This window comes from Callithrix jacchus, chromosome 3 (genome assembly GCF_049354715.1).
Source record: "Callithrix jacchus isolate 240 chromosome 3, calJac240_pri, whole genome shotgun sequence".
Lineage (NCBI taxonomy): Eukaryota > Metazoa > Chordata > Mammalia > Primates > Cebidae > Callithrix > Callithrix jacchus.
In genome coordinates this window covers 152,898,035-152,924,015 of record NC_133504.1, presented here as the reverse complement: position 1 = coordinate 152,924,015, position 25,981 = coordinate 152,898,035, and the positions used below count along the sequence as shown (strand labels likewise).

The window sequence follows — 25,981 nt, the reverse complement described above, 5'->3', positions numbered from 1 at the left end:
CACCATTCAGTTCAGAAAGCTCCATCAAACCTACTAACCGATGGTTTATTTCATCTCCTTCCTCTTCCTCTCCATCTGGAGCCAAGTAAGGAGACATGCAAAGCTTTCACAAAATCCAGTGCCGATAAGAAAAGTTCCGAAGCAGCTGTGAATTGGTTGCAAATGGCCGTGACAGAACTAGAAGATACTGTGTAGAAAGACTGTGTCTACTTCCCTGCAGAAGCTGCACAAAATTGGTGCCTTGTTTTCATCAAGTTTCCAACTGTATAGTGTTATTACTCCGTGTTATCTGTAGGCTGGCAGTATCAGTATCACCTGCACACTTAACAGAAATGCAACTTCGCGTCCTGCCACAGAACAAATGAATCAGAATTTGCCCACAGGTACAGCAACGTGTGAAAAGCACCGCAAAGGACTGGACCCCAAGTCTGGATGAGGGTGAGAAGGAGGAGTCTGTCCTCAGGCACTGACCTTCCAGTTTCCTTACCCATTCCTACCTCCAACAACTCTGCTACTCCAACCCCAAATACCCAGACTGCCAAAATGATTTTTTTTTTTTCGAGATGGAAGCTCGCTCTGTTGCCCAGGCTGGAGTGTGGTAGCATGATCTTGGCTCACTGCAACCACTGTCTCCCAGGCTAAAGCGATTCTCCTGCCTCACCCTCTTCAACAGCTGGGATTACAGGCATGTGCCACCACTCCTGGCTAATTTTTATAATCTTTAGTAGGCACAGAGTTTCACCATGTTGGCCAGGCTGCTCTTGAACTCCTGACTGCAGGTGATCTGCCATGCCTGGCCCCAAAATGATCTTAAGGCTGAGAGAAGCAGTAACTGGGAACAAGTACAGGTGACACTTTCCTGTCCTTTGGAGTCAGACGCATTTTGTTTGAGTCCCTGTTGCATCAGTTACTAGCTGTGTGATAAATTACTGAACCTGTTCTAAGCACCAGTATCTTATCTACAGTATGGAAGCACAATTATAATGCCTCGTGTCTGCAGGAAAATTGAATGTAAGTGCCTGGCAGAGGGGAGGGCAGACACGCAGCACGTGTTCTGGAAAGGGGTGCCAGCCCTGGTCCATGGCACTCTTTCGTTCCTTCTCCAGACTTAAAAGACAGGTCAGGCTATTTCATCTCCAGCTGCTGCAGATCAGGGCTACTACATTTCACTTGAAATCTGAAAGTTTCTCAGAACCAGAAATGACTTCTAATTTGATGACACGTTCATTTTAAAGATGAGGACACTGAAACCCGGAGAATTTAATCCTTGGGGTGGCATAATCTTCCTTATCCGTTTCCTTTATTACGTGTTTCAAAGAACAATGTTCTAAAAACAGTACCAAAAACCTCACAAATACCTTGAAAATGCCTTGTTATATACATTAAGAAACAGACAGAAGGATGGAGTGGTCAGAGGCTCAGAAGACCCATCTTTAAATGCCATCTCCACCAATAACTAGTTGTTACCACAAAGAACTCTGACTCATCTTTTTCACCTCTAAAAGAAGGCCCACTAGATCTGCTCTAATGTTACTTCCAAGCAAAAGAAATTCTGATTCCAGATGAAATGTTGCCCTCCTGCATACTTTTTTTTGGAGGCAGGGTCTGACTCTGTCACCCAGGCTGGAGTGCCAGTGGTTGATCATGGGTCACTGCAGCCTCAACCTCCTTGGGCTCAACCACCTCAGTGTGCTGGGTAGGTTGGACTACAGGCGCATGCCACCATGCCAGGCTAATTTTTGCATTTCTTCATAGAAACAGGGTTTCACCACGTTACCCAGGCTGGTCTCGAACTCCTGGGCTCAAGAGATTCACCCCCCTCAGTCTCCCTAGGTGCTGGGATTACTTAAAAGCATTAGCCACCGTGCCCAGCCCCTTTTCTTTAAAGATGTAGTTTTCACTATTATCCACCAGGTGGCAGGACATCTCCTTTACAGAAGTCTGAGCAGAGTTACACAAAGGACAGAAAAGAACTCTAAGGAAGCAGTATATATTTTTCAAAGCATTAAGCTTTCTACAATTTGATTGTAACCGGTTTTTATTTGAATGCTAATCAAGAATTTGGTCAGTCATGTGGCAAGGGAAAAGGGCTAAATTCCGAATTTAAGGTATTAAAGTAGGACGAGCACAGTGGGTGATGGGGATTGAGAAGTGAAAGCTACCTGGCTGCCTAAAACATGCCAAGGAGTTGTCTTCTTAACAAATGAGGCATGAGAGACAATCATCTACAAAAGCCTTGGATATATAGAAAGTTTTAAAACACTTTCCCGTGGAAAAGTGGCACAAAATAGAAAAAGAAATGACTGAAGAAAATATGTAGGATTACAGTAACAGATAGTTCTGAATTTAAAAATGCATAGGGGCTGGGTGTAGTGGCTCATGCCTGTAATCCCAGCACTTTGGGAAGCCGAGGCAGGTAAGGGTCAGGAGTTAAAGACCAGCCTGACCAACATGATGAAACCCCATCTCTACTAAAGAAAAAAAAAATCAGCTGGGCATGGTGGCATATTCCTGTAATCCCAGCTACTTGGGAGGCTGAGGCAGGAGAATCGCTTGAATCAGGAGGCAGAGGTTGCAGTGAGCCGAGATTGCACCACTGCACTCCAGCCTGGCCAACAAGAATGAAACTCCATCTCAAAAAAAAAAAATAATAGTAATAAATCATAATTTTAAAATGTGGCCAGGCACGGTGGCCCATGCCTTTAATCCCAGCATATTGAGAGGCCTAAGAGGGTGGGTCACTTGAGGTCAGGAGTTTGAGATCAGCCTGGCCAACACGGTGAAACCCTGTTTCTACTAAAATACAAACATTAGCTGGGTGTTGTGGTGTAAGCCTGTAATCCCAGCTACTTGGGAGGCTGAGGCAGGAGTCACTTGAACCCAGAAGGTGGAGGTTGTAGCGAGCCAAGATTGTGCCACTGCACTCCAGCCTCGGCATCAGAGTGAGATTCCATCTCAAATAATAAAAAAAGTAAGAACGCATAGAGACTAAAATGCAATATGGCATCCTAGATCAGATCCTGGAACAGAAAAGGGCATTAGAAGAAAAACTGGTAAAATCAGAATATGATGTTTATTAATAATTTTGTATCATTATTAACTTCTTAGTTTTGACAAATGTACTATGATTCTGTAGGATCCAACATGACAGTGATCTGGAGAAGGGGCTATAAGAATCCTGTACTATCTTTGCAACTTTGCTATAAATCTAAAACTATTCCCAAATAAAAATCTTACTTTTAAAATGCATAAAAAAGTAAGAGGAAAAATAGTCAGGAATGGACAGAAACAGTTTCACAGGAAATGTCCTGTGTCTACGATAATTTAATAAGGGGAAATCTTAAAACCAGGGGCTAGTAGCTCACATGCAATAAAACTAAGATGAATAAATAAAAATGACAAAGCCTAGAGCAAACTGGGATGTGGACGAAGAAGAGTGCTCCAGGATATTACTAATGGGGTTATATGCTGCTACAGGCTTTCTGGAAAGTCATTTCGCCTTCAATGACAGAAGCAATAAAACCGATAGCCTTTGCCCCAGTAATATCAGTTTTAGCAACCTATACCAAAGCAGTAATTTAAATGGAAAAAAAAAGTCATCTATTTTTATGAAGTTGTAGCTCTGCTCTGAAGTATGGGAAAACTGCTCTTATGGTTGCTGGTGCCTAGACAGATCATGGTGCTATTAATTAAATGAAATATTATAATGGAATTAAGAGTGAGCAGGCTGAGGACTCCAGAATGGAGCACCTGAAGTCGTTTTTCAAGAGCTCACTACATGCAATATAGTATCCTAGGCTGGGTCCTGGGACAGATAAAGGACAATAGTAGAGAAAATGAGAAAACGTGAATAGAGTTTATAGTAAATAATATGATATCGATATTAATGTCTTAGTTGTGACTGATGTACCATGATTATAAGGAAGCTAATATTAGGGAACACTAGGTAAAGGGGTCTATGGAAACTCAGCATCTGTAATTTCTCTACAAATCTATAATTATTTCAAAACAAAAAGTTAAACAAGGAATGCAGAATTATATACAAACACACATATGTGGCTATCAAGTCCAAAAGCTTTATTGTATTAGAAATTTTGGCAGGTTCAAAAACACTTTCAGAGTTAGAACAAGGCTTTGCTCTTTGGGGAAGTGTGTGTGTGTGTGTGTGTGCATGTGCATGTGTAGTGATTTTGTGTTGCCATTGCTATTTAGAGGTTTCACTGAACAACTGATTAAGATGCCCAGACTCAGAGTAGTAGCTGAAGAGGATTTGGAAGTGTCCCCATCCTGACAGTCTAAAAATAATTTTTATTTTTTTCAGCATGTAAGTTTTTTTTTTTTTTTTTTGAGACAGAGTTTCGCTCTTGTGACCCAGGCTGGAGTGCAATGGCGCAATCTCGGCTCACCGCAACCTCCGCCTCCTGGGTTCAGGCAATTCTCCTGCCTCAGCCTCCCGAGTAGCTGGGATTACAGGCACGCGTCACCATGCCCAGCTAATTTTTGGTATTTTTTTTAGTAGAGACGGGGTCTCACCATGTTGACCAAGATGGTCTTGATCTCTTGACCTCATGATCCACCGGCCTCGGCCTCCCAAAGTGCTGGGATTACAGGCTTGAGCCACCGCGCCCGGCCCAGCATGTAAGTTTTAAGTAGTAAGTAAGGAAGACATGTTTTATAATAACTTTTTAAGTAATAATTCCTCACAGACTATATTTAGAATTTCATAGTATATCAAATTAAGTATTATTTTTCAAGTCAGGGTTTTTGTTGGGGGAGGGGGCTACCCGATTCCCTGGTTCTTGGTGGACTGAAGGAACATAAAGTGAGTATCTTATTCTACACAGGTGCTTGAACATCCAAAAAACCTAGGTCTTGCCACTTCTCCCTCTGAGGCGCTGGCTCTGGCCCCCAAACAAGCAGGAACGACCACAATGATGGACGGAAGCTCCTCCAATGTGTCTTCATAAAAGTCATCTCTGAACTCATGGACTGCAATGGCACGATATGGCTCACCGCAGCCTTTAGCTCCCAGGCTCAAGAGATCCTCCTACCTCGGCCTCCAGGTAGCTGGGACCACAGGCACGGACCACCACACCTGGCTAATTTTTTAATTTTTTTGCAGAGACGAGGCCTCACTGTGTTGCCCGAGATGGTCTTAAACCCCTGGGCTCAAGTGATCCTCTGGCCTTGGCATCTCGAAGTGCTGGGATTACAGGTGTTAGCCACTGCACCCAGCTCACAAAACTCATTTTAAGATTCTGATGAGCGCTTCTAGGCATTCATTCCATTCATGCTAAAAATCCTCAGGTTAAATAGTCACCAGGAGGCACACAGAAAACCCCTCCTGCAGGTCCATATTAGTAGCTGTGCAATTCCTGTGATCTGAAAAGCTGTGGGTTTTTCATTCTCCCCAGGCTGATCTTTCCTTACTCTCTATATTGTTCCAGCTCAGACTGATGCACTGAATATTCTCTTATATTTTATGTGCCTTTTTTTTTTTTAAAGTATTTGTTCTTAGAAGTGGTCTCACATCTTTTATGGAACAAAGTAAGACATAGATAATACATAATACAATGCATGTATTTTTTCTTGTTGTTTAGTACAAAGCACAGCTTTAAGAACTTATGACAAAGCTGAGCTTCCTTATTAACATGAACAGACCCACAACAGGCATTGAAATAGATATGCTGGCAATAAAAAGGTGGCAGATAAAGAATTCAGTAAGCAATACAGCCAGAAGGGGAAAAGAGAGAAAACCCAACCCGCCAACTCGGGTTTAATTGAACTAGTCCTCCTTTCCCTATTACCAATTCCATCTCCATTCCATGCTTTCCCCCTTGTCAGTTTCACACCCTGGCTTCACATATATCACTGCCCAAGCCCTTAGTGGTAGACAGAGATACTGCTCTTCTTCCAGCCTTTGCTGATAGAACTTGTAAAACACAAAGTAGCAAAGCAAATTATTCACAACTCACATTCCTTACCATAAAGGAAGCTGACTTGACTAGAAGCAGCAGAGATTTCACTGGGAGCCCTGAGATACAGAACCAGTTTCTGGCAAAGAAGTCAAGGTTTTGAACTTGTATGGTGTTCCCCTCTTAACTGCTACTAAGAAAACCCATTTGTGATGTTATTTGCAGACACAGATTTGCTTTGGGATTCAGAACAAGTAAGAATCTGGGAACACTCTTTCTCCCTCCATGGCACAGGAGGTGAAGGGGAGGGGTGGGGAAGGTGCTGAAGTGCACATGGTGGGATTCCATGGCTGTTAGTACCACAAGATCAGGTGCGTAACTTGTAAATGAAAACAAATTATGCAAAATGAAAATGCAAGCCCCCACCCCCGTTCAAAAAGCAGGAGGCAAATGCTATAAAAAATACTAAAACATTGAGCTTTTTCCTTTTTTCTCTATACTTTCTCTTGGCTTGTTATTTTGTTTTGTTTTGTTTGGGATGGAGACCCTCTCTGTCACCCAGGGTGGAGTGCAGTGGTGGGAGCTCGGCTCACTGCAACCTCTGCCTCCTGAGTTCAAATGATTCTCCTGCCTCAGCCTCCTGAGTAGCTGTTATTACAGGTGCATGCCACCATGTCTAGCTAATTTATATATATATTTTTTTGTTTTGTTTGTTTGTTTGAGATGGAGTTTCGCTCTTGTTACCCAGGCTGGAGTGCAATGGCGCGATCTTGGCTCACTGCAACCTCCGCCTCCTGGGTTCAGGCAATTCTCCTGCCTCAGCCTCCTGAGTAGCTGGGATTACAGGCACGCACCACCATGCCCAGCTAATTTTTTTTGTATTTTTAATAGAGACAGGGTTTCACCACGTTGACCAGGATGGTCTCGATCTCTTGACCTCGTGATCCACCTGCCTCAGCCTCCCAAAGTGCTGGGATTACAGGCGTGAGCCACTGCGCCTGGCCCTAATTTTTATATTTTTAGTAGACGGAGGTTTCGCGATGTTGGCCAGGCTGGGCTTGAACTCCTAAGCTCAGGTGATCCGCCTGCCTTGGCCTCACAAAATGCTGGGATTACAGGCATAAACCACCACGCCTGGCCGTTAACATGTTTTTAAATTGCTATTTAATGTCACAATCCCTCCGGTATGGGGATACTTGTAGAGTAAGTGCAAACCCTTACAAACACTCAGGGCCCTGTCCATATCTTGGTACACGCACATAGACCATTCGCTTCTGGGTCCTCTGCTGGACAGATGCACCATGCACTCAACAGGGGCAAGGAAGTCAAGCCAGGAATCCCCCCTTCCCATGGGTCCACGATCTCAACCCAAAGCAGATGGGTGACCCATAAATGTATTGCAACTTCAGCGCTGGGGCACGCTAGGTGCCTGGATTGCGGGTAGGTAAGAAGCTCACCCCCACTGAGTCGCCTGTGGAACCTGCCCCATCCCAAGATACCCAGCAAGTGTACACTTGACCCCAACCCTCCCAGGCTCACACCCAGGTCTCTTCTGCAGTAGAGGGCAGTAGGAGTCTCTAGGTGGGGAGGGAGATAGGGAGGTCTGGCAGGGCCTGGGATGCCAGGGGGGCCAAAAGCTGAGAACCACCCAAGGATGCTGGGAGGTGGCAGGACTGTGTGTAACACAAAGCCTAGCCCTCTCATGCAGGTTCCATTGGACTTGACTTATAAGATACAAATTCAAAGATTAAGAATTTCCTGACAGCAACCTTGCAGCATTAATCCCCATGCACAGGGGTCTTCTCATTGTGGGGCCATGGGCAGCTGCACTGGCCACATGCCTGAAAAGCTGGCCCTGTTAGCACTCTACTTAGAATTCCAGAAACAAAATGGACACAAGTTTGCCTCCACTGCCCCCAGCTTTCCATCACATAACCTATGTCTCCAATCTGTGTTTATGACAGGAATGGCAAAGAGATTTCACCTTACACAGATAAGACGCTGCTCTGGTGCAGATAGGTGGGAGGGTTCTCATACCCTACTTGTTTAGCCTCCTCTCCCATTGCTCTGCAAGGCAGAGCCTGCTGTATCTTTAAAGACTTCTGAAGCCCACCCATTTGAACAATAATTTTAACTTATTACATTGTGCAAAGAGTTGACGTAGTGAGATATAGGCAGAGTCTTGATGGTTCTAGAAATCCCCCCAAACCTAACTTAGCCCAGAATCGGATTTTCTTCAAGTGTCAGGGAGATTAGAAAAGAGAGAGAATTGAGGGATAATTACTTATTAAATGGCTCTGGGCTAATGGTTTGTAAAAACTGGGCCATTATCCAAAGTCATTATTTGGCTGTAAGAATATAACCTGGTGGCTGAAAGCATGTCTCTTACAAACCTTGGCTTCTGGGTCACTGTTGATACTACAAGAATCATCATCGTCAGGGTGTGGGGCATTTCTAGAGAGAAAAACAGAAAAGTGGACTTAGGATTCTACTGCAAACTGTCTGCACAAAGCCACACACGGACACCAGATCCATCCTTCCAATGTCCTACCTGAGTTTCAAAGATGCATAGCGTAGGGTTGCTCCTTCAAACTCTTTTAAACTGGGGTCCGGGTTAACAGTGGCTGCATGCAAATCCTAGAGGAAAATAGAGCCTCGTTAATGTACAATGTGGGAGGGGTTCATTCATTGCCTCAAATATCAACGGGGAGAAAAGTCTTCCCAGCAAGAGGCAGAGAGTGCATGTGAGCTTAGGCAGAGAAAGGCATGCAAGGACTGTTGAATGCTGACTGGTGCAAATGCCTGTTCTTACAAAACAACGAGGAACCTGGGCATTCACAATGGGAGACATCAAAAAAAGGCAACAGGAGTGTGAGCTGAATGCCCCTAGCAAGCCCAATCACTGTGTCCCTGCAGAATGCATGATATTCACGAAGAAGAAAAATATACAGCCACAGCCATGCAGAAAGGATAAAATATTAAATGATCTAAGATCTGACAATATACTTGCCTTCCAAATGTCACTATTAATCTTTCCCCCATTCAGAACAGCAAAATCACTCCATGGCTGTTTCTAGACATATAATTATTCACATAGGAAAAAAGCACATTGATTTAAAGAAAAAGAAGAAAAGAAAAAAAAAAAACACAAGACACTGTTGTTAGCATTGATATTCACAGGATGGGTCAGGGAACAAGTTAACTCTAATGGCAACTTGTTGGCTCACTTCCCCATGTCTAGATTATCACCTGAAGACTAGGGCAAGAGAGTGGCAGTGCTTTCATTACTTACCAAATAAATGACTAATATTATTAGAAGCAGACAGTGACGTTATTTCCTAAAGGTCATTTTAAAAGCAAACAATATAATTCCAAGTATTCGACAACTAGCATATCTAATTCCACAGTAAGCATTTTCCTCCCTACAAACCAAACAGAACTGTTTTCTGGAGGTGGGGATGGAATGAGGGATGGTACCGCATTTGTGTGGAAACTAGGGAACACCCATGGCTAAGGGTCCTAAAACCTGGGGGTCAAGATATTTTCCCTTAAAAGAAAAAAGGAGAATGATGGGGAGAGAGGGTTAATAAGGAACACAGACTGACATCAACATTTTGCTGAAATTTAACCTAACGAAAAACAGCTCTAAACAATCTAACATAAATTCCTGTAATTCATAAAAGCTCTACTTTTTTTCTTTTTTGCTGCAAAAGGATCATCACAAATTAATACTTGATCATGAAATAATTTTCCTTTTTTTTTGAGATGAAGTCTCGCTCTGTCACACAGGCTAGAGTGCAATGGCGTGATCTCAGCTCACTGCAACTTCCACCTCACGGGTCCAAGTGATTCTCCTGAGTAGCTGGGATTACAGGCGTGTACCATCACGCCCGGCTAATTTTTTTGTATTTTTAAAGTAGAGGTGGGGTTTCACCATGTTGGTCAGGCTGGTCTTGAACTCTTGATCTTGTGATCTACCTGCCTCGGCCTCCCAAAGTGCTGGGATTACAGGTGTGAGCCATAGCGCCTGGCCGATCATGAAACGATTTTCTAAACATAATTATACTGCAAGGCATGAAGCCTGGCCTTGTGGAGAAGGCTCTTGCAGTAACTGATTTCCAAATCAAAACAACTCCTCCATCTACCTCAGACCATGAGAAAATGTTTTTTCTCTCTACTAGGCTTAGTGTATATTCAAATATTTTTCATCTAAGATTCAGGGAAATAAGCAAGCAAGGCTAATGAAACTCAGGGACAGTCTCGTGAATCTGCCTTACTGACTGGTTAGGCAAATCTGTTTGTATAAGAAATCAACCATCAACTTTTCAGCTAAGTAACTTCTCAACTGAAGTTCTTTGAAAATGAGAAGTGAACACTGACCCATAACGTTTACTTACAACATTGACACAGTTTTGAAAACCACTAACAGAAGGAAGAAACCCCTAAGTTTAAATGTCTTGTGAATCAAAAGATGCATTTATTTTATTTAAATTTTTTTTCCATTCTGCTGCTGTCCTTGAATATTTAAAAATTTTTTGAGACAGGGTCTCACTCTGTCACCCAGCCTGGAGTGCAGTGGCCTGATCACAGCTCACTGTAGCCTTGACTTCTTGCTCAAGCAATCCTCCCACTTGGCCTCCTGAGTAGCTGGGACTGTTGAGGTGCATGCTACTACACCTGGCTAATTTTTAAAAACTTTTTTGTTGAGATGGGGGTTCCATTATGCTACAGAGGCTAGTCTTGAACTCCTGAGCTCAAGCGATCCTCCCACTCAGGCCTTAAAGTGCTGGGATTACAGGCATGAGCCATTGTGCCTGGTGTGATAAGCACTTATCAAACACTGGAAGTCTCGCTGAGGGCCATGACAATGCAAATTTGGGTCCATTATTACTCTGCACATGTGTGGTGTCATTTTCTTTTTGGTCTAGGCACCTAAACTACAGTTTTTCAAAATAAAATAGGAACTTCGACCACTGTATTTATTTTTTAAAAATAATTTCTCTTAATGAATAAAGGGCAGAAATATTGTCTAATCCCTTACCTTTCCCCTCATCCCACCCCTAGAAGCGGTGTTCAGTCTTTATGGGGAGAAAATTAATAACCTACGATAATTTTAAGCTGTTAGCCCAGAGGAGCTGTGAACCCCTGAAAAGGGTGTGGGGGTTTGTGTGTCTTCCTGAGAGAAAGATGCCCAGTTTTTCTCATATTTCCAGACGGGCCAGTGACCAGTTTTGGTCTGGACCAACGTAGGGCTCCTAATAAGAACTTAAGATGAGGACCTGAAATATCAAGTACAAAATAAAATTTTAAGCTACAATTTCCTTTTCAAAAAAAAAAAAAACTTACATGGCCTCAAATTGTTTACATGTGAGCAATATTTGTTGTTAAGTTGAACTTTGAAAAAGGATAATCAGATGATGAATTAGGAAGACTCAAGATAATTGTGTCTTTGTGGAGAAACTTATAATATAGAAACAAGAAAAAAAAAGAGGTACCTCACAAAAAGAATTTAAAGTCAGAAATTATCCCCAGGAGACACTATACATTGAGACTACAGAGGGTAAAAGAAGAGTCTTTTCTAAAACAAGTACTCCGAAAAGTCTTCAGTACTTAATTAAAACAGTTTCTATGTGTGTGCGGTTTTTAAAGTTTTTAATTCACTCTTTGGACATAAGGGTATTTGTAAAGTAAAAGCTAACAACAGTAGTAAGACTGTCAGAATCCAGCTCTCATGTTATGGAAACGTGAGTTAGATGGCAAATGTCCAACAATCAGCTTTTATAGATTTAAATAAACAAAGGCTCTGCATAGTGATCTCACAAAAGCTTCACATGGGCACTCCTAAAGAAATTCGTGAGCACAAAACTCAGGAAGGAAAACGGAAACTAGTGTTATATGTGTTATGACTGGGCCAAAGATCTTTTTCCCCACCTATATTTAAAACTATTCATTTACATCAAAGATAACAAACTTTCTCCAATGTATAAGTGATCATAATTTTCCTTTTTTAAAAAGTTAAAATCAATGAAAGACTCACTTTTTCTTAAATTTTAAGAACTACATGGTCTATTCATCTAATTTTTTTAGTTAAGAAGAGGGAATTTTTTTTCTTTTTTTTATTTATTTGGGAAGAGAGAATATTTTCTACATTTGGCTAATCAGTTTTGCAAATAATTTTCAGTTAATCAATTTTTTAAAAAGAACGACCCAACAAAGTCTTCGGTTCTACAAAAGATCTGTATCCACCCCAGTCTGCAGTCTGTGGGGGAGGGGCGGGAGAGACGAAGGAAGAGGAGAGACAAAGAGAAAGACAATAAAAGAGGAAAAGGCAAGTTGGACAATATGCCTCGGGAAAGACACAGACACAAAGCTGGGAAAGAGGTGGTAACGGACTGACAGGGACCATCTTCTATAAGCAGCAACCTTCCATGAGCCTGGCAACCTTCCAGGCAATGCAGCTAAAGCCTTGAACAGCCAAGTGACATGCTGGTGCCAGAGGCATAGATGGGACACCCTCCTGGTGCTTGTCCTGATCTTGCCCAGGCTGCAACACCCCTTTCTGTGATTACTTGATCCTGCGCAGTTCTGGGAGAGCCCTGGAGCCTTAGCTCCTCAGAGATAGTGTGTCTAGGGGGAACTGACCCAATGCCCGGGGTATGACACTCCTCAAAACCCTCGAGCACCACACAGAAGCTGTGTGAGGCTGGACCCAGTAGGGAGGGAATCCAATCATATCACCTTGACTACTGAGTTTTCTTCTTCTGTATTTCTCTTCTGGGGCCTTGGAAAGCAATTCCACATAGCAAACGAAAATGATGCATTGTCTTTCCACTGGAAAAAGGCCAACAATGGAGCTGATTCTTCGACAATGTCAACAGAGTGTTCTCAAAGATGAAGACTCAGGGGCTGGGTATGTCCCTACCAGGGGGCTTTCTCTACTGTGCTAAGAAAATCTCCATGAAGTGATATCAAAATGCAAACCAAAGGGAAAGGGTGGAGGGTTGAATCTGCTCAGAACTGGGTAGGAAGGAAAAGCACTAAAAAATTCCCCAGTGGCACTGACAGAAGCTATAGTCATATCATCTGTGTGTGCACTTGAGAAGTTCAGAAGCTAACACAATGCAATGGTTTGAATGTCTGTCCATCCCAAAACTCGCATCGAAATTTAATCACCAAGGTTGCAGTATTGAGAGTTGGGGCCTTTAAGAGACTCTGGCCTCATGAGTAGATTAATTCATTCACAGATTCATGGGTTATCATGAGAGTGGGACTGGTGGCTTTATGAGAAGAGGAAGAGAGACCTAAGCCGGCATGCTCAACTCCCTCGCCAATGTGATGTCCTGCCCCTCCTCCCCACCAGCAAGAAGGCCCTCACCAGATGCAGTCTCTCCGCCTTGGACTTTTCAGCCTCTATAACCATAAGAAATACATTCCTTTTCTTTATAAAATGCCCAGTTTCAGGTATTCTGTTATAAACACCAAAAAACGAATAAAGACACACTGCTTCCTAGAATGTTGGGGTTCAGATTCTGCCTCTATTCTCCACTCGCTCTTTGACTTCAATTGCCTCCCATATCAGACAGGACTAAGAAGGCCTCCCACCAATGTGCAGACAGAGCGAGATACAGAATGTCAGCTCTTAGCCCAGGGACTGGATGCCCAAGGGTGCCTTGCAAATCGGAGTTTCCTTATGATGTACTCTTTCCACAAAGGAAAAAGCAGTTTGGGGATTACAAAGGTTACAAATCATGCCTCTCGATGCCATTTTGTCAAGGCTTAAGCCTTGATTACGCATGGCCTTCACAGTAAATGGCAGAAAACCTGGAATTCCAAGGACTTGGCAGGAATTCCAATTCCATGGCAGGCAATGTCAGTGTTTTATCAATGTATATATGTATAGTTTTTCTTTTTAAGACAGGGTCTTGCTCTGTCACCAAGGCTGGAGTGCAGTGGCATGATCTCAGCTCACTGCAACCTCCGCCTCCTGGGCTCAAGTGATCCTCTCACCTCAGCCTCTCAAGTTGCTGGAACTACAGGGCATGCATCACAATGTCTGGCTAATTTTTTGTATTTTTAGTAGAGAAACTCCTGGGCACAAGTTCTCTGCCCACCTTACCAGAAGAGTATAGCATTATGGTAAACCACACAAACATAATTCAGAGAAGTTAAAAAAAAACAGTCTAGTAAACCAACAGAAGCTGATGCAATTGAATTGGTCTCTGTGAGCAGCAGTGAAATGAGGAAACGACAATGCAGAGGGGCCAGGAAACCCAGGGCTCTAGAGCTGGCTTTGTCATCGCAACAGATCAACTAACAGCTCCCTCGGCTATGTGGCTGATTCATTTCTTCATTCAGCAAATAGTTAATGAATGTCACCATGAACTGGGCCCTGTGCACAGGATGAGGTGAACAGGCTGTAACTGCCAAGGAGCTTCCTTGTGGGAGAGTGATATACCAGTGGGAGAGGTAATAACAGTACAGTGGGACGTGATAGAATAGAGGGCTTTCAAAGCAATGGGGTAAGAGCAGTAGCTCTGGGGAGACAACAGCATGAAGCCAGAGAATTTTGGAGGAAGTGACATGCAAATAAAAATGGGGGGGCTGCAATCACTAAAGGACCTGCTGTTCTACTTACTCAGCGTAAATTCACTTGGAGAGCTTATGTAAAGGTTCCCAGGCCCCACCCCAATCTGTGGCCCCCAGAGGTTCTCCTGGCGCCATTCCTCAGCTCAGTGGTTGAGAAATAGTGCCTGTACATTCAACAGGCCCTGCTCCAAGATTCCTTCCAGCACTCAGTGCCATGATTACTTGACTGGGTCAAGAAGATCAGAAAAATGGGGCAGACCACCCCTTTTATGTTGTCATCTTATTTCTTGCGTAAATGAGAATACACACACTTAAGATATTCCACTTTTCCCCTCCTTGCGGGGGAGTGAGGCTCTCACATCTCCCCAGAGGCCATGAGCACTTCATAAGAACAGACTGATTTAGGACTAAAGAGAAACCATAGTTTGAGCAACAATTCCTTTTCTCAAGCTTCAGACGCACCTTCTCCATACTTTCTTCTTTAGGAAGACCAAAACACCTTCATTTGAAAAGATGGGAGGACTTGGCCACGGGCCAGTGGATACTCATAAAAATATTTTGTGTGGGCTGGGTGCGGTGGCTCACGCCTGTAATCCCAGTACTTTGGGAGGCTGAGGCAGGTGGATCACGAGGTCAAGAGATCAAGACCATCCTGGTCAACATGGTGAAACCCCGTCTCTACTAAAAATACAAAAAATTAGCTGGGCATGGTGGCGCATGCCTGTAATCCCAGCTACTCAGGAGGCTGAGGCAGGAGAATTGCCTAAACCCAGGAGGCGGAGGTTGCGGTGAGCCGAGATCGCTCCATTGCACTCCAGCCTGAGTAACAAAAGCGAAACTCCATCTCAATATATATATTTATTTTGTGCGGCTCTCCGTTCTCTCTAAAAATCAACGTCCAAGCGTTTGCAAGGTAATTTGGAACAAGTAAATGGTTTGGGCGGGGAAGAGCACCATGTGCCGAATTTCAGCAGCAAATGCTTCCCGGCCAGTTTATAAACTTTCAAAAATACTGCTGGCATATGCCGCGGAACCATTCTCCACTGCGCTTAACACTTCCCAAGTGAACTTTGGAATGTGAAATGTAAAATTTTCAAACTGTAAGGAAGCCTTCAGTGCTAAACTTTTGTGAAGCCTAGTCAACAGATTTAGCACTTAGTTATTTGATTCTTTCTCTTTTTTTTGAAGCCAGCTCAGAAAAAAGCTGAATAAAATATGCATTTCTAACACAACATATTACAAGCTTCTTCTGTCCCTTAAGATTTTGCTCTCTCTTATGCTTTGAAATTGGTTGAAATAGATTCTATTTGGAAATCAAAGAAATGGTGCTAGAGAAATAATCATTTCTCTTCAACTGTCATTAGCAACGGAGACAATGACATTAAGAGAGGTAATCTTCTAGAAGGCTTCGCATGTGACACAGCCCTCCCTCAGGGTGAGTTAAAGGAATTCAGGAGTCTCCAAGACTCCCAGACATACAACGCCGTGAAGTGCGGAGTGGAAATAGGGGTCAGGAGACCTGCAGGAGACCTTAATTCAAACTTGACCCTACCATGTATTAGCTGCGTGTCTTGTCCAAACTCCTCAGTCTCTGTGTCTCAGTGTCAAATGTAAAATGAGAAAGACAACTATAGTACCAGATACATAAAGATTTGGGTTTCGGCTTTTTTTGGTGGGTTTTTGCTGTTGTTGTTGTTAAGAGACAGGGTTTTACTCTGTTGTCCAGGCTGGAGGGCTGTGGTATGATCACAGCTCCCCCGCAGCTTCAAATTCCTAGGTTCAAGTTATATTCCTGCCTCAGCCTCCTAAGTAGCTTGGACTACAGGCACACACCACCATCACCTGGCTAATTAAATTTTTTTTTTTTTTGTAGAGATGGGGTCTTGCTATGTTGTCCAGGCTGCTCCTGAACTCTTGGACTCAAGTGATTCTCCTGCCTTGGCCTCCCAATGTGCTGGCATTATAGGCATGAGCTGCAGCACCTGACCACATAAGGGTTTTACGGGGAGTAAAGAGATAAGGCATTAGCCTGGACTATACTTGATTTTTCTCAGTGCCCTGGTTTAATGTTGGTGTCAGCATCTGCACATCAGGGTATGTGGCAGGCTGACTCCTTTCCCTAATTCTCCTATTCCTCTTCTATCTGCCCATATCTTTGCCTCTATGACTTTTATTTATATCCTTTTAAATCTGCTTGGTTCAGGCCGGGCGCGGTGGCTCAAGCCTGTAATCTCAGCACTTTGGGAGGCCGAGGTGGGTGGATCACGAAGTCAAGAGATCGAGACCATCCTGGTCAACATGGTGAAACCCCGTCTCTACTAAAAATACAAAAAAATTAGCTGGGCATGGTGGCGCGTGCCTGTAATCCCAGCTACTCAGGAGGCTGAGGCAGGAGAATTGCCTGAACCCAGGAGGTGGAGGTTGCAGTGAGCCGAGATCGCGCCATTGCACTCCAGCCTGGGTAACAAGAGCGAAACTTCGTCTCAAAAAAAAAAAAAAAAAAAAAAAAATCTTCTTGGTTCTTTGACTTAATAGAGGACCTTATGTAGGGGGAGAAACGTGTATGATGTGAACACCGGAAAGGTCAGCCTGAAGACTGTTGCCTTGTTGCTTTCTGAGAGTGCTGGATATAAGTCCCTGTCTCTGAAACTCCTAAAAATATGCACCCTGTAACCAGCTTCCATGGAGGGATAAGACTTTGTCAATACCAATGGCACAGTGAGCAGAAGAGAGGAAGGGAAGGTGAAGAAGATTCCCAGCGTCCTGGGGTCTGGAGTCAGGGAACTGGATGCATCCCACCCTAACCCCAGCTGAGGGCTACTTAACTCACTGAGTCTCTGTTACCTCTTTCTTTATATGGGGAACATACGGGTTGACTTCTCTGCCCCAGGAGACTCCTGAGAAGATCAGATAAAATGATGTCTGGGAAAATACCCTAAAAACCACAACAGATCTTTAAGAGTAGCGAGAAGGCTGAGCGGTGGGGCTGTGCAGGGGAAACACTGAACTCCACGGCAAGAGGACCCAGGGTGCACCCTTCTGAGCCTGGGTGGGGCCCTGGACAGTAGTTAGCACAGGGATATGAAGCAGGCAAAGAGAGAGGAGAGAGTAGGCAAAAATGGGCCCCAGAAAGACAAGAGATGAACTCTGCTACCTGGCACTTTTCCCCGGAGCCATAGCCCACTTGTGCCGCATTCTTCCCAAGACTTCTTGGGAAGAATCACGAAAACAAAAGGTTACCATGTTAAGCAAAGAAATGTAGCTCCGACCTCCGTAAGCCTCAGGATGCCCTGCTTGGAGTCCACATACCCACGCATGGGCCTCTGCAGAAGGGCTTTAACAAGGGACTTCACCACTGCCAGAGGTAGAGGACTTGAGATTCATGGAACAAAAACTGCCTCTCAAAGTTAGTCCAATCTCCCTTCTCTAGGACAGTGGGGAAGCAGAGCAGGTTGAAATCCCACAGCCAGGGAAGCTGAGTGCTAAGACCTCTGGCCTAGGATCCCGGAGGATTCAGGAACTGCGCTCTAAATCCCAGAGCTGCCACTGGTCAGTAGCCTCTCTGCACCTCAATGTCCCTGTCTGTAATATATGAATGCTGGCACCAGATGGTGCCTTCTCACCCTGGTGTTCTCTGGATATAGGGGGAAGATGGTTAAAGGCTTAGAATAGGGGAATGAAGCCCTCTGGATATAGGGTGCTCTCTGGCTGGGGAGATGGTTAAAGGTTTGGAATAGGGGAATAAAGATGGTTAAAGGCTTGGAATAGGTGAACAAAGAAAGAGATTCTTGGCAACTGAGATGCCAAGATAAAAGGTATACAGGTAAGAAAGGGAGGGCATGTCTGTGCCTTAGTGAGAACAGAGGCTGATCTTGGCCGGCTTGGCTTTTAGGAGGCCCCCATCGTGGTACAGGGAGAATCCCAGGATGCAACTGGGCAGGGGCAAGAAGAGGACTCCTCTCCATGCCAAGCTCCTTGAGGGCCGAGACGGTGTTGGTTCATCTTTATCCCCTAGAACACCTAATGCAAGATGAACAAACGATTGCATAGAAATTGCCCAGGGAGTAGGAATTATTATGCTTCAATAAAAAGTTGTCAAAATTGCTCAGTGATAAGCAACAAAGCCCTGTGGGGTTCAGTGGTCCTGAAGCATGTGCCTGATGACCAGGGTAAGGCACAGATAAACCAAAGTCCTTGCCTACAGATGACGGTATGGCTGCCCCAGTCCATCACTTTCAAGTTGGAGAATCTGAGGTCCAGGCTGTGTAAACGAGAGACCAAAGCCCTCTAACAGCAGGAATGTGATGAGAATAGGGCTTACTGCCTCCCAGAGAAGAACAAGTACATAATAAAAGATTTAGAAAACAAGACATTGTCTACTTTTAAAAACCGGAAGGGCGATAACAGTTGGAAACAGATAAGAAGCTTCCACAGGTAAGGGATGCAGTTCCAATGCCCTTCATGCCTCAAAGCAAAAAACGATAACCTCGTTCAAAGAACCAAAGACTGTGGTCAGAAAGGGGCAGAAATGCCTGGGTGACAGGGCTCAAACCAGTTTTCTCAAAACAAGTCATTACTTAATTGTGACCTTTTCCAACTCTAGTTCTCCTGAGTATTTTGCATTCGGGATTCAACAAGGTTCACTGCGGGGATCCTTATACTAATAAACACCACGATGAAATTTTTTTATGCCTCAATTCTTTGTTTAAACATTCAGATTTCTTCCTCAGGGACAGCAGAAATTTATGCTGCTAATTGTTTCTAAAATAATGTCACTTCTGCTAAACGATTTTTTAAAAATAGAAATTAAGCATCTGAGGGCTCTCCAGGGTTATTCTTACAGACATTCCCTCCATGCTATCAAACGAACCCAAGGCTAATAAGATATGTAGTAATTATAACACGTCTGGCCAAGAGATGTTCTTCTGTGTGTAAATATTTTACGGAGCCAGCACCACGCAATGGTACCTGCAGAGTAAAGTACTGGCTTGGTGAGCCCTAGGGAATTTGAACCACTTCTCATTAATCAGCCACCCTTGCTTTCTGTACCTGGAATGGTGTTTCAAGAGACCAAAAGCCATTAAAAAGTAAAAACATCCCTGAAAGATGGATATTAACACTACTAACTCAGAGGAAGCATTACTGAGATTTCAAATGCAACATGCACAATAATCAAAAAGCTTACCTTGATGACCTGTTGAGGCAGAAGCAACTAGTCTAAAGAGAAACCACAAGTTACATCTATTCTACTAAGCTGGTAAAAAGACACTCCGTTTTACCTCGTTCTCTGGGGTGGGAGATGGCGTAACAGAACTAAGTGACCCTTTCCTAGAACCCTGGAGATCTGCTGGGATGGAGATGGGCCGTTCCCACTGAGTCGTTCCTGTTGGGATGTGCCAGTAATAGGTCCCAGCGATGTCATTGATTCTTTTCCAGCCAGGCGGCAAATCTGGATCAGTCTGAAATGAGTGATCACTCCATACATCCGCTGAAAAATGGGGTTAAAAAAAAGAGAAAATTTTATTAAAAGAGAAAGAGTCTTTCAATTTCAGCACTATTTGTCAGGTGAACCCCATAGGCAGATGTGTCCACAGTCCAAATGACCAATTCTTCCTGGTATGTCTGTGAAATCCATCCATACTGATGTGTGGAGCTGTACTTGGTAAAAGAGGGAATACGGAAACAAGTAAAGAAGTGGACAGGAAGGCTGACACTCGAGAACAGGAACACAGAAGCTTCACTACCGAGTCATCCTACAGCTCTAAGAACCCTAAGGACAAGATAAAGCTCCAAGCCAGAATCCACTTCCCAAGCAAAATTCACATAGTTATGCAGAGTGTACTGAATGCTTTTGTCAATTAGTAAGATTTATTGGTTGGCATCATGTCATTGCCAATTATAACTCTAATTTTCCTAAAATGCTTTCTATAAATGAGTACTGTGTTTGTATCTTTCATGTGCTTTAAGAATCTCTCTCATTTGACTGGGACACCTATAAAATAGCAATAGTAGCAGGTGTTTGTAATACTCTAGAATTCTAATTGTGCACAAAAGATTCCTAAGGAAGGCCAGGCACTGTGGTTCACGCCTGTAATCCCAGCACTTTGTGAGGCGGAGGCAGATGGATCACCTGAGGTCAGGAGTTTGAGACCAGCCTGGCCAACATGGTGAAACCCTGTCTCTACTAAAAATATAAAAATTAGGTGGGTGTGGTGGCGCACACCTATAGTCCCAGTTACTCATGAGGCAGAGGCAGGAGAATCACTTGAAACCAGGAGGCGGAGGTTGCAGTGAGTGGAGAATTACACCACCGCACTCCAGCCTAGGTGACAGAGTGAGATTCCATCTCAAAAAAAAAAAAAAAAAAAAAAAAAAATAGATTGCCAGGGAAAGCAGACTGAAAAGTCTTGGAAGTCAACAATGGACCAGACTACTCTACAGACAGGCCAGTGATGTAAACATGTGAAGTGGAGTGTGGGTGAGAGACAACAAACAATGGTGGTGACTGCGGAAGGCGGGAAGCACCTGCAAAGTCCAGTCATTCCAGTTCCAAAAAATAATCCTTTCAACACTGCGAGGGCCAAATCAAATACGACTACTAGATAATTCTCATCACCTCTGGCCTTTCTATATATCTTACCAGTTTACTGATTATCTACTGGTTTTAAAAATCTCATTCTCGGCCTTGAGTAGACTAGGAAATGGGTGACAGTACTAGAGAAGAGAGAAGAGAAGGGAGGGGAAGTAGAATGAGACAGTCACCGAGATGGAGGGGCAGTAAGGGAATCACAGGCAGCTCTATCAATGTAGGTAGGAAGAAAAACCACCAACTTTAGCTCTAAACCCGGAGATACATTTTATTCTAAGGATTAGGCTGTTTCCTATTTGGCCATACAAAAGCAGCTGGACTCCTTTCTGGCGATTCAAATGGGAACACAAGTGGGCCTGGCTCTGTGCAAGTATTGCTGCATCATGTGGGCAGACATTATGGAGGCAGAGCCACCATGAGAAACAAAGAAATCAAAGGGCCTGGGGCTGGGTGCGGTGGCTCACGTCTGTAATACCAGCACTCTGGGGGGCCAAGGGAGGGGATCACGAGGTCAGGAGATGCAGACCATCTGGTTAACACAGTGAAGCCCTGTCTCTACTAAAATACAAAAAAATTTAGCCAGGTGTGATGGCACATGTCCGTATCCCAGCTACTCGGGAGGCTGAGGCAGGAGAATTTTTTGAACTAGGGAGGCAGAGGTTGCAGTGAGCCAAGATTGGCACCACTGCACTCCAGCATGAGCAACAGAGTGAGACTCCATCTCGAAACAAACAAACGAACAAAACAAAGGGGCTGATGAAGACTATGGGCACAGATGTACATGCAGGCAGTCACTTTCCTCATTTAAATCTGCCAGAGGCAGAAGTGCCACTAGTCTCAAATTATGCTGGGAATTTCCCCCTCCCCTCCACAGGGAGTGAAACATATTTAAATAATTTCAAGTTAGCCAAATTTTTCAGAAACTGTAATCAAACATGTGTTTACACTTCTTTGTCCTGCTTCCTTTTTAGGGGATGAAGGGGTCATTTCCACTATTATTTTGTTTTCGGCATCTCAAGTGGGACATGTAAGGTAAAATACATAGGTTTTGAGATTAAGTTGGAGAAATCCTAGCAAGTGGGTTTCCTTGTCCCATTCTAGTGGTTCACAGACAGCTCTGGGGCTAGAAACGAAAAAGATACAAAGAAGCTGCCAGTTACCATTTCTGTGGTGTATGAGGTCTTATACATTTAGCTTAGTTGTTTTTACCACAGAGACATTAACATGCAGGAAGAACAGCTAAATACACCATCAAAACATGAGATCATGTCAGACCAACAGCAGAGGCCAAGGTTGGTGGCTTTCAAGCTGGGCTGCTAAGGAGGTACCTAGGCGTAGCATGAGAGGAACTTTGTGCTGAATGGCAGGAATAGGGCTGTTTGATCTTCAACCAAATACACCCTAGTTTTATTAAGCTTACGCTGAGATTTTGTTGAAGTAAAATAAAAAAGGAGGTTTATTCTGTTGCTAGAAATAGATGGCAATAATGGTGGGCACACCTACAGTATTATTAACAGGTCTAGAATCATTTCTAGAATCCCTTCCATACTACCTCACATTGGTTTGAAGGGTTTAAGCCCTGTGAGGGTGGGCAGGTATCATATCTGTTTTATTCACCATCATATTCAACACCTAGCATGGCAGATATTCAGTCAAAACTGGATGGATGAAGAGATGGGAGGAAGGGAGGGAGGGAATAAACAAAGAAGAAGGAAGAATTCAGGTATAACCTTAAGACTGAAACGATTAAAAAAAAAAAAAGAAAGAAAGAAAAGAAGGAAGAAACAAGTGAATCAATTAGGTCTTCCAATGATGGGAACTGGGACTCGGCACTCAGCAAAAGAGAAATTCTAAAGAAATCAGTTCTGTGCGATTTCACAGAACAGAACAATTTCATGACTCCCAAACTTACTAACATTTATCTATCCCTTGATGGCATATGTGAATGTCCTCATGGATAAAAAGAAATATAATACAATAGATTAGAAAGAGTCCTGAACTGGATACCAAGAAATCTTGAGTGAGATTTTATTTTTCATATGGAGAATTTCCACAGGGAGGCAGGAAGTAGGCCGAGTGAAGACTCTCAACAACATCATACTTCATTTTGTTTAACCTTCATAGACCAATTTGCTTTGTTATTCTACACAAGACTACACATTTAGTTAGGCTGGGTGGAGTAACTCATGCCTGTAATCCCAGCACTTTGGGAAGCCAAGGAAGGCAGACTGCTTCTTGAGTCCAGGACTTCGAGACCAGCTTGAACAACACGATGACGCCCAGTGTTTACCAAAAATACAAAAAATTAGCCGGGCACGTTTGCGCGTGCCTGTAGTCACAACTACTCAAGGGGCTGAGGATGGCCAGGTATGGTGGCTCATGCCTGTAATCTCAGCACTTTGGGAGGCCTAGGTGGGTGGATCACTTGAGGTCAGAAGTTTAAGACCATCCTGGCAAACATGGTGAAACCTTGTCTCTACTGAAGTACAAAAATTAGCCAGGCATTGTGGTGGACGCCTGTAATCCCAGCTACTCAGGAGGCTGAGGAAGGAGAATCACTTGAACCCAGGAGGCAGAGGTTGCAATGAGCCGAGATCATGCCATTGTACTCCAGCCTGGGTGACAGAGTGAGACTCTGTCTCCAGAAAAAAAAAAAAAAAAGGCTGAGGTGGGAGAATCACCTGAGCCCAAGAAGTGGAGGCTGCACTTACCCATAACCATGCCACTGCATTTTGACCTGGGTGATGGAACTGAGATCCTGTCTCAAAAAAAAGTACATATTTAAATAAATACTTTGGACTTTATTAAATGAGTTAATGGTTTTCAACTGTTATCAAATTGGGGAAGAAGGCCAGGCACGGTGGCCCATGCCTATAATCCCATCATTTTGGAAGGCCAAGGCAGGTGGATCACTTGAGATTGGGAGTTTGAGACTAGCATGGCCAATATGGTGAAATCCCATCTCTATAAAAATTGGTTGGGCTTGGTGGTGCACACCTGTGATCCCAGCTACTCAGGAGGCTGAGGCATGAGAATCACTTAAGCCCAGGAGGTGGAGCTTGCAGTGAGCCGAAACTGTGCTATTGCACTCCAGTATGGGTAACAGAGCAAGACTCTGTCTCAAAAAAAGCAGGGGTGGGAGGGGAAGAAGATAGTGATGCAGGTAGGTGGAAGTCCAGGCCCTTCCTGAACTTTTCAACCACAGCAGCGCCTGTTTTGTCCATCATTACATGTTGGTCTTTATGTATGATTTTCTTTGAAAACAAGGGTCAGTTTTTCTTTAAAATGTTTATTTAAAATAAAGTTTAAACCATAGCTAAGGCAAGAGAACAGTGGAGTCAAGGTATCTAAATACCAAACAGCTGCTTCTGTAAAAGATTGTTCAGAGTGCTGCAAAGCTGCTTAATGGCCGCCCTCTGACGGGTACCACGGCATCACAGCGGACAGACGAGGCGGGAGGGAAGTGCATGCAGACCAGAACAAAACAGGACTATTGGAAACAGAGGATTCGAGGAGAAAGCTTCAATCCCTTTGGTTCTCACAAGATTACTCAGTGAAGCTTTGCTGAAGACAAGGCAAGTGGCTGAACACTGTGGAGAGGGAATGGTGTCTGGCAGTGCCGCTGCCCTTCTGACTCTCAGCAGTTTGCTTAAGCTGAGTGTCCATCACGCACCCACGTTTGATGGATCTGCTTAGAGCTTTGAAATCACAATGTGGTATTCTTGGTTTTCAGTGGGAATATTCTAAAAGACCTCCACTATGGAGAATGGTTTTCTGTTTGGGGGCATCATGTGAGGCAGTACTCTTAGCGGGTGAGATGTGGCACTGGGCAGCCTCATGTGCACCATGGGAACCCATCTAGAGCGACTGGACTGGAGGACTGGCATTCGCACCAACTGCGGGGGCTACTGAAGGGAAGCTTCACAGGAGAGTTAAACTGCAGAAATCTAACACAAAGCCTGCAGAGCTCTTAAAATGCCTCAAGTCACAACACCGTAGATATCCTTCCATACCAGTCAGCTTGGCAAATATTAAAAAGTATTACAACACCAATTGTTGGCAGGCATGCAGCACAGCAGGATCTGGTAGACACTGCTGCTCGTAGAAGGGTAATTTGGTGCAATTATTTTGGAAAAGAAAATAGTATTAACTAGTAAAGTGGAAGATAGCTCTACTCTGTGACCCGACAATTCCACACGTGGTATGTACACCAGGTAACATATTCATATCAGCATCACTGAAATAATCAAAACCCTGAGACAACCTAGACAACCATTTAAAACAGAATGAATTGCCTGGGCACAGTGTCTCACGCCTATAACCCCAGCACATTGGGAGGCTGAGGCAGAAGGACTGCTTAAGTCCAGTAGTTTAAGACCAGCCTGGGCAACATAGGGACCTCATGTCTACTAAAAACTTTAAAAAGTTGGTTGGGCATGGTGGCTCATGCCTGTAATCCCAGCACTTTGGGAGGCTGAGGCAGGCAAATCATGAGGTCAGGGGGTTGAGACCAGTCTGGCCAACATGGTGAAACCCTGTCTCTACTAAAAATACAAAAAATTAGCCAAGTGTGTGGTACGTGCCTGCAGTCCCAGCTACTCAGGGGCTGAGGCGGGAGAACCGCTTGAACCCGAGAGGCAGAGGTTGCAGTGAGCCTAGACTGTGCCACTGCACTCCAGCCTGGCGACAGAGCGAGATGCCGTCTCAAAAAAAATTTTTTTTAATTAAAATAAAATTTAAAAAAAGACAAGGAATAAATAAATTACAGCAGAATAAACAAAAATGAGCTATACACAACAATATGTATTTTACAAATATATCATTGCTCAAAAGAAGGAAGACAAAACAGAATATAGTAATTGTTCAGATGTCCATTCATACCAAGTTCAAG

General features: G+C 43.8%; 1 protein-coding gene across 43 annotated transcripts in view; it reads right to left on the bottom strand.

Annotated features, from left to right (window-relative positions):
* Positions 1 to 25,981, bottom strand: part of APBB2 (amyloid beta precursor protein binding family B member 2) — a 476,200-nt gene that overhangs the window by 122,821 nt on the left and 327,398 nt on the right. For 30 of the 43 annotated variants that reach the window (XM_078367300.1, XM_078367293.1, XM_078367308.1 and 27 more), the window contains 4 exons: positions 19,781 to 19,989; positions 8,926 to 8,988; positions 8,467 to 8,552; positions 8,309 to 8,369 (listed from right to left, as the gene is read on the bottom strand). In XM_078367300.1, coding sequence (XP_078223426.1) covers positions 8,309 to 8,369; positions 8,467 to 8,552; positions 8,926 to 8,988; positions 19,781 to 19,989 — 419 coding nt within the window. The remainder of the gene's footprint in view (positions 1 to 8,308; positions 8,370 to 8,466; positions 8,553 to 8,925; positions 8,989 to 19,780; positions 19,990 to 25,981) is intronic. The other 13 variants (XM_078367318.1, XM_078367317.1, XM_078367323.1 and 10 more) reach the window with 1 other exon arrangement.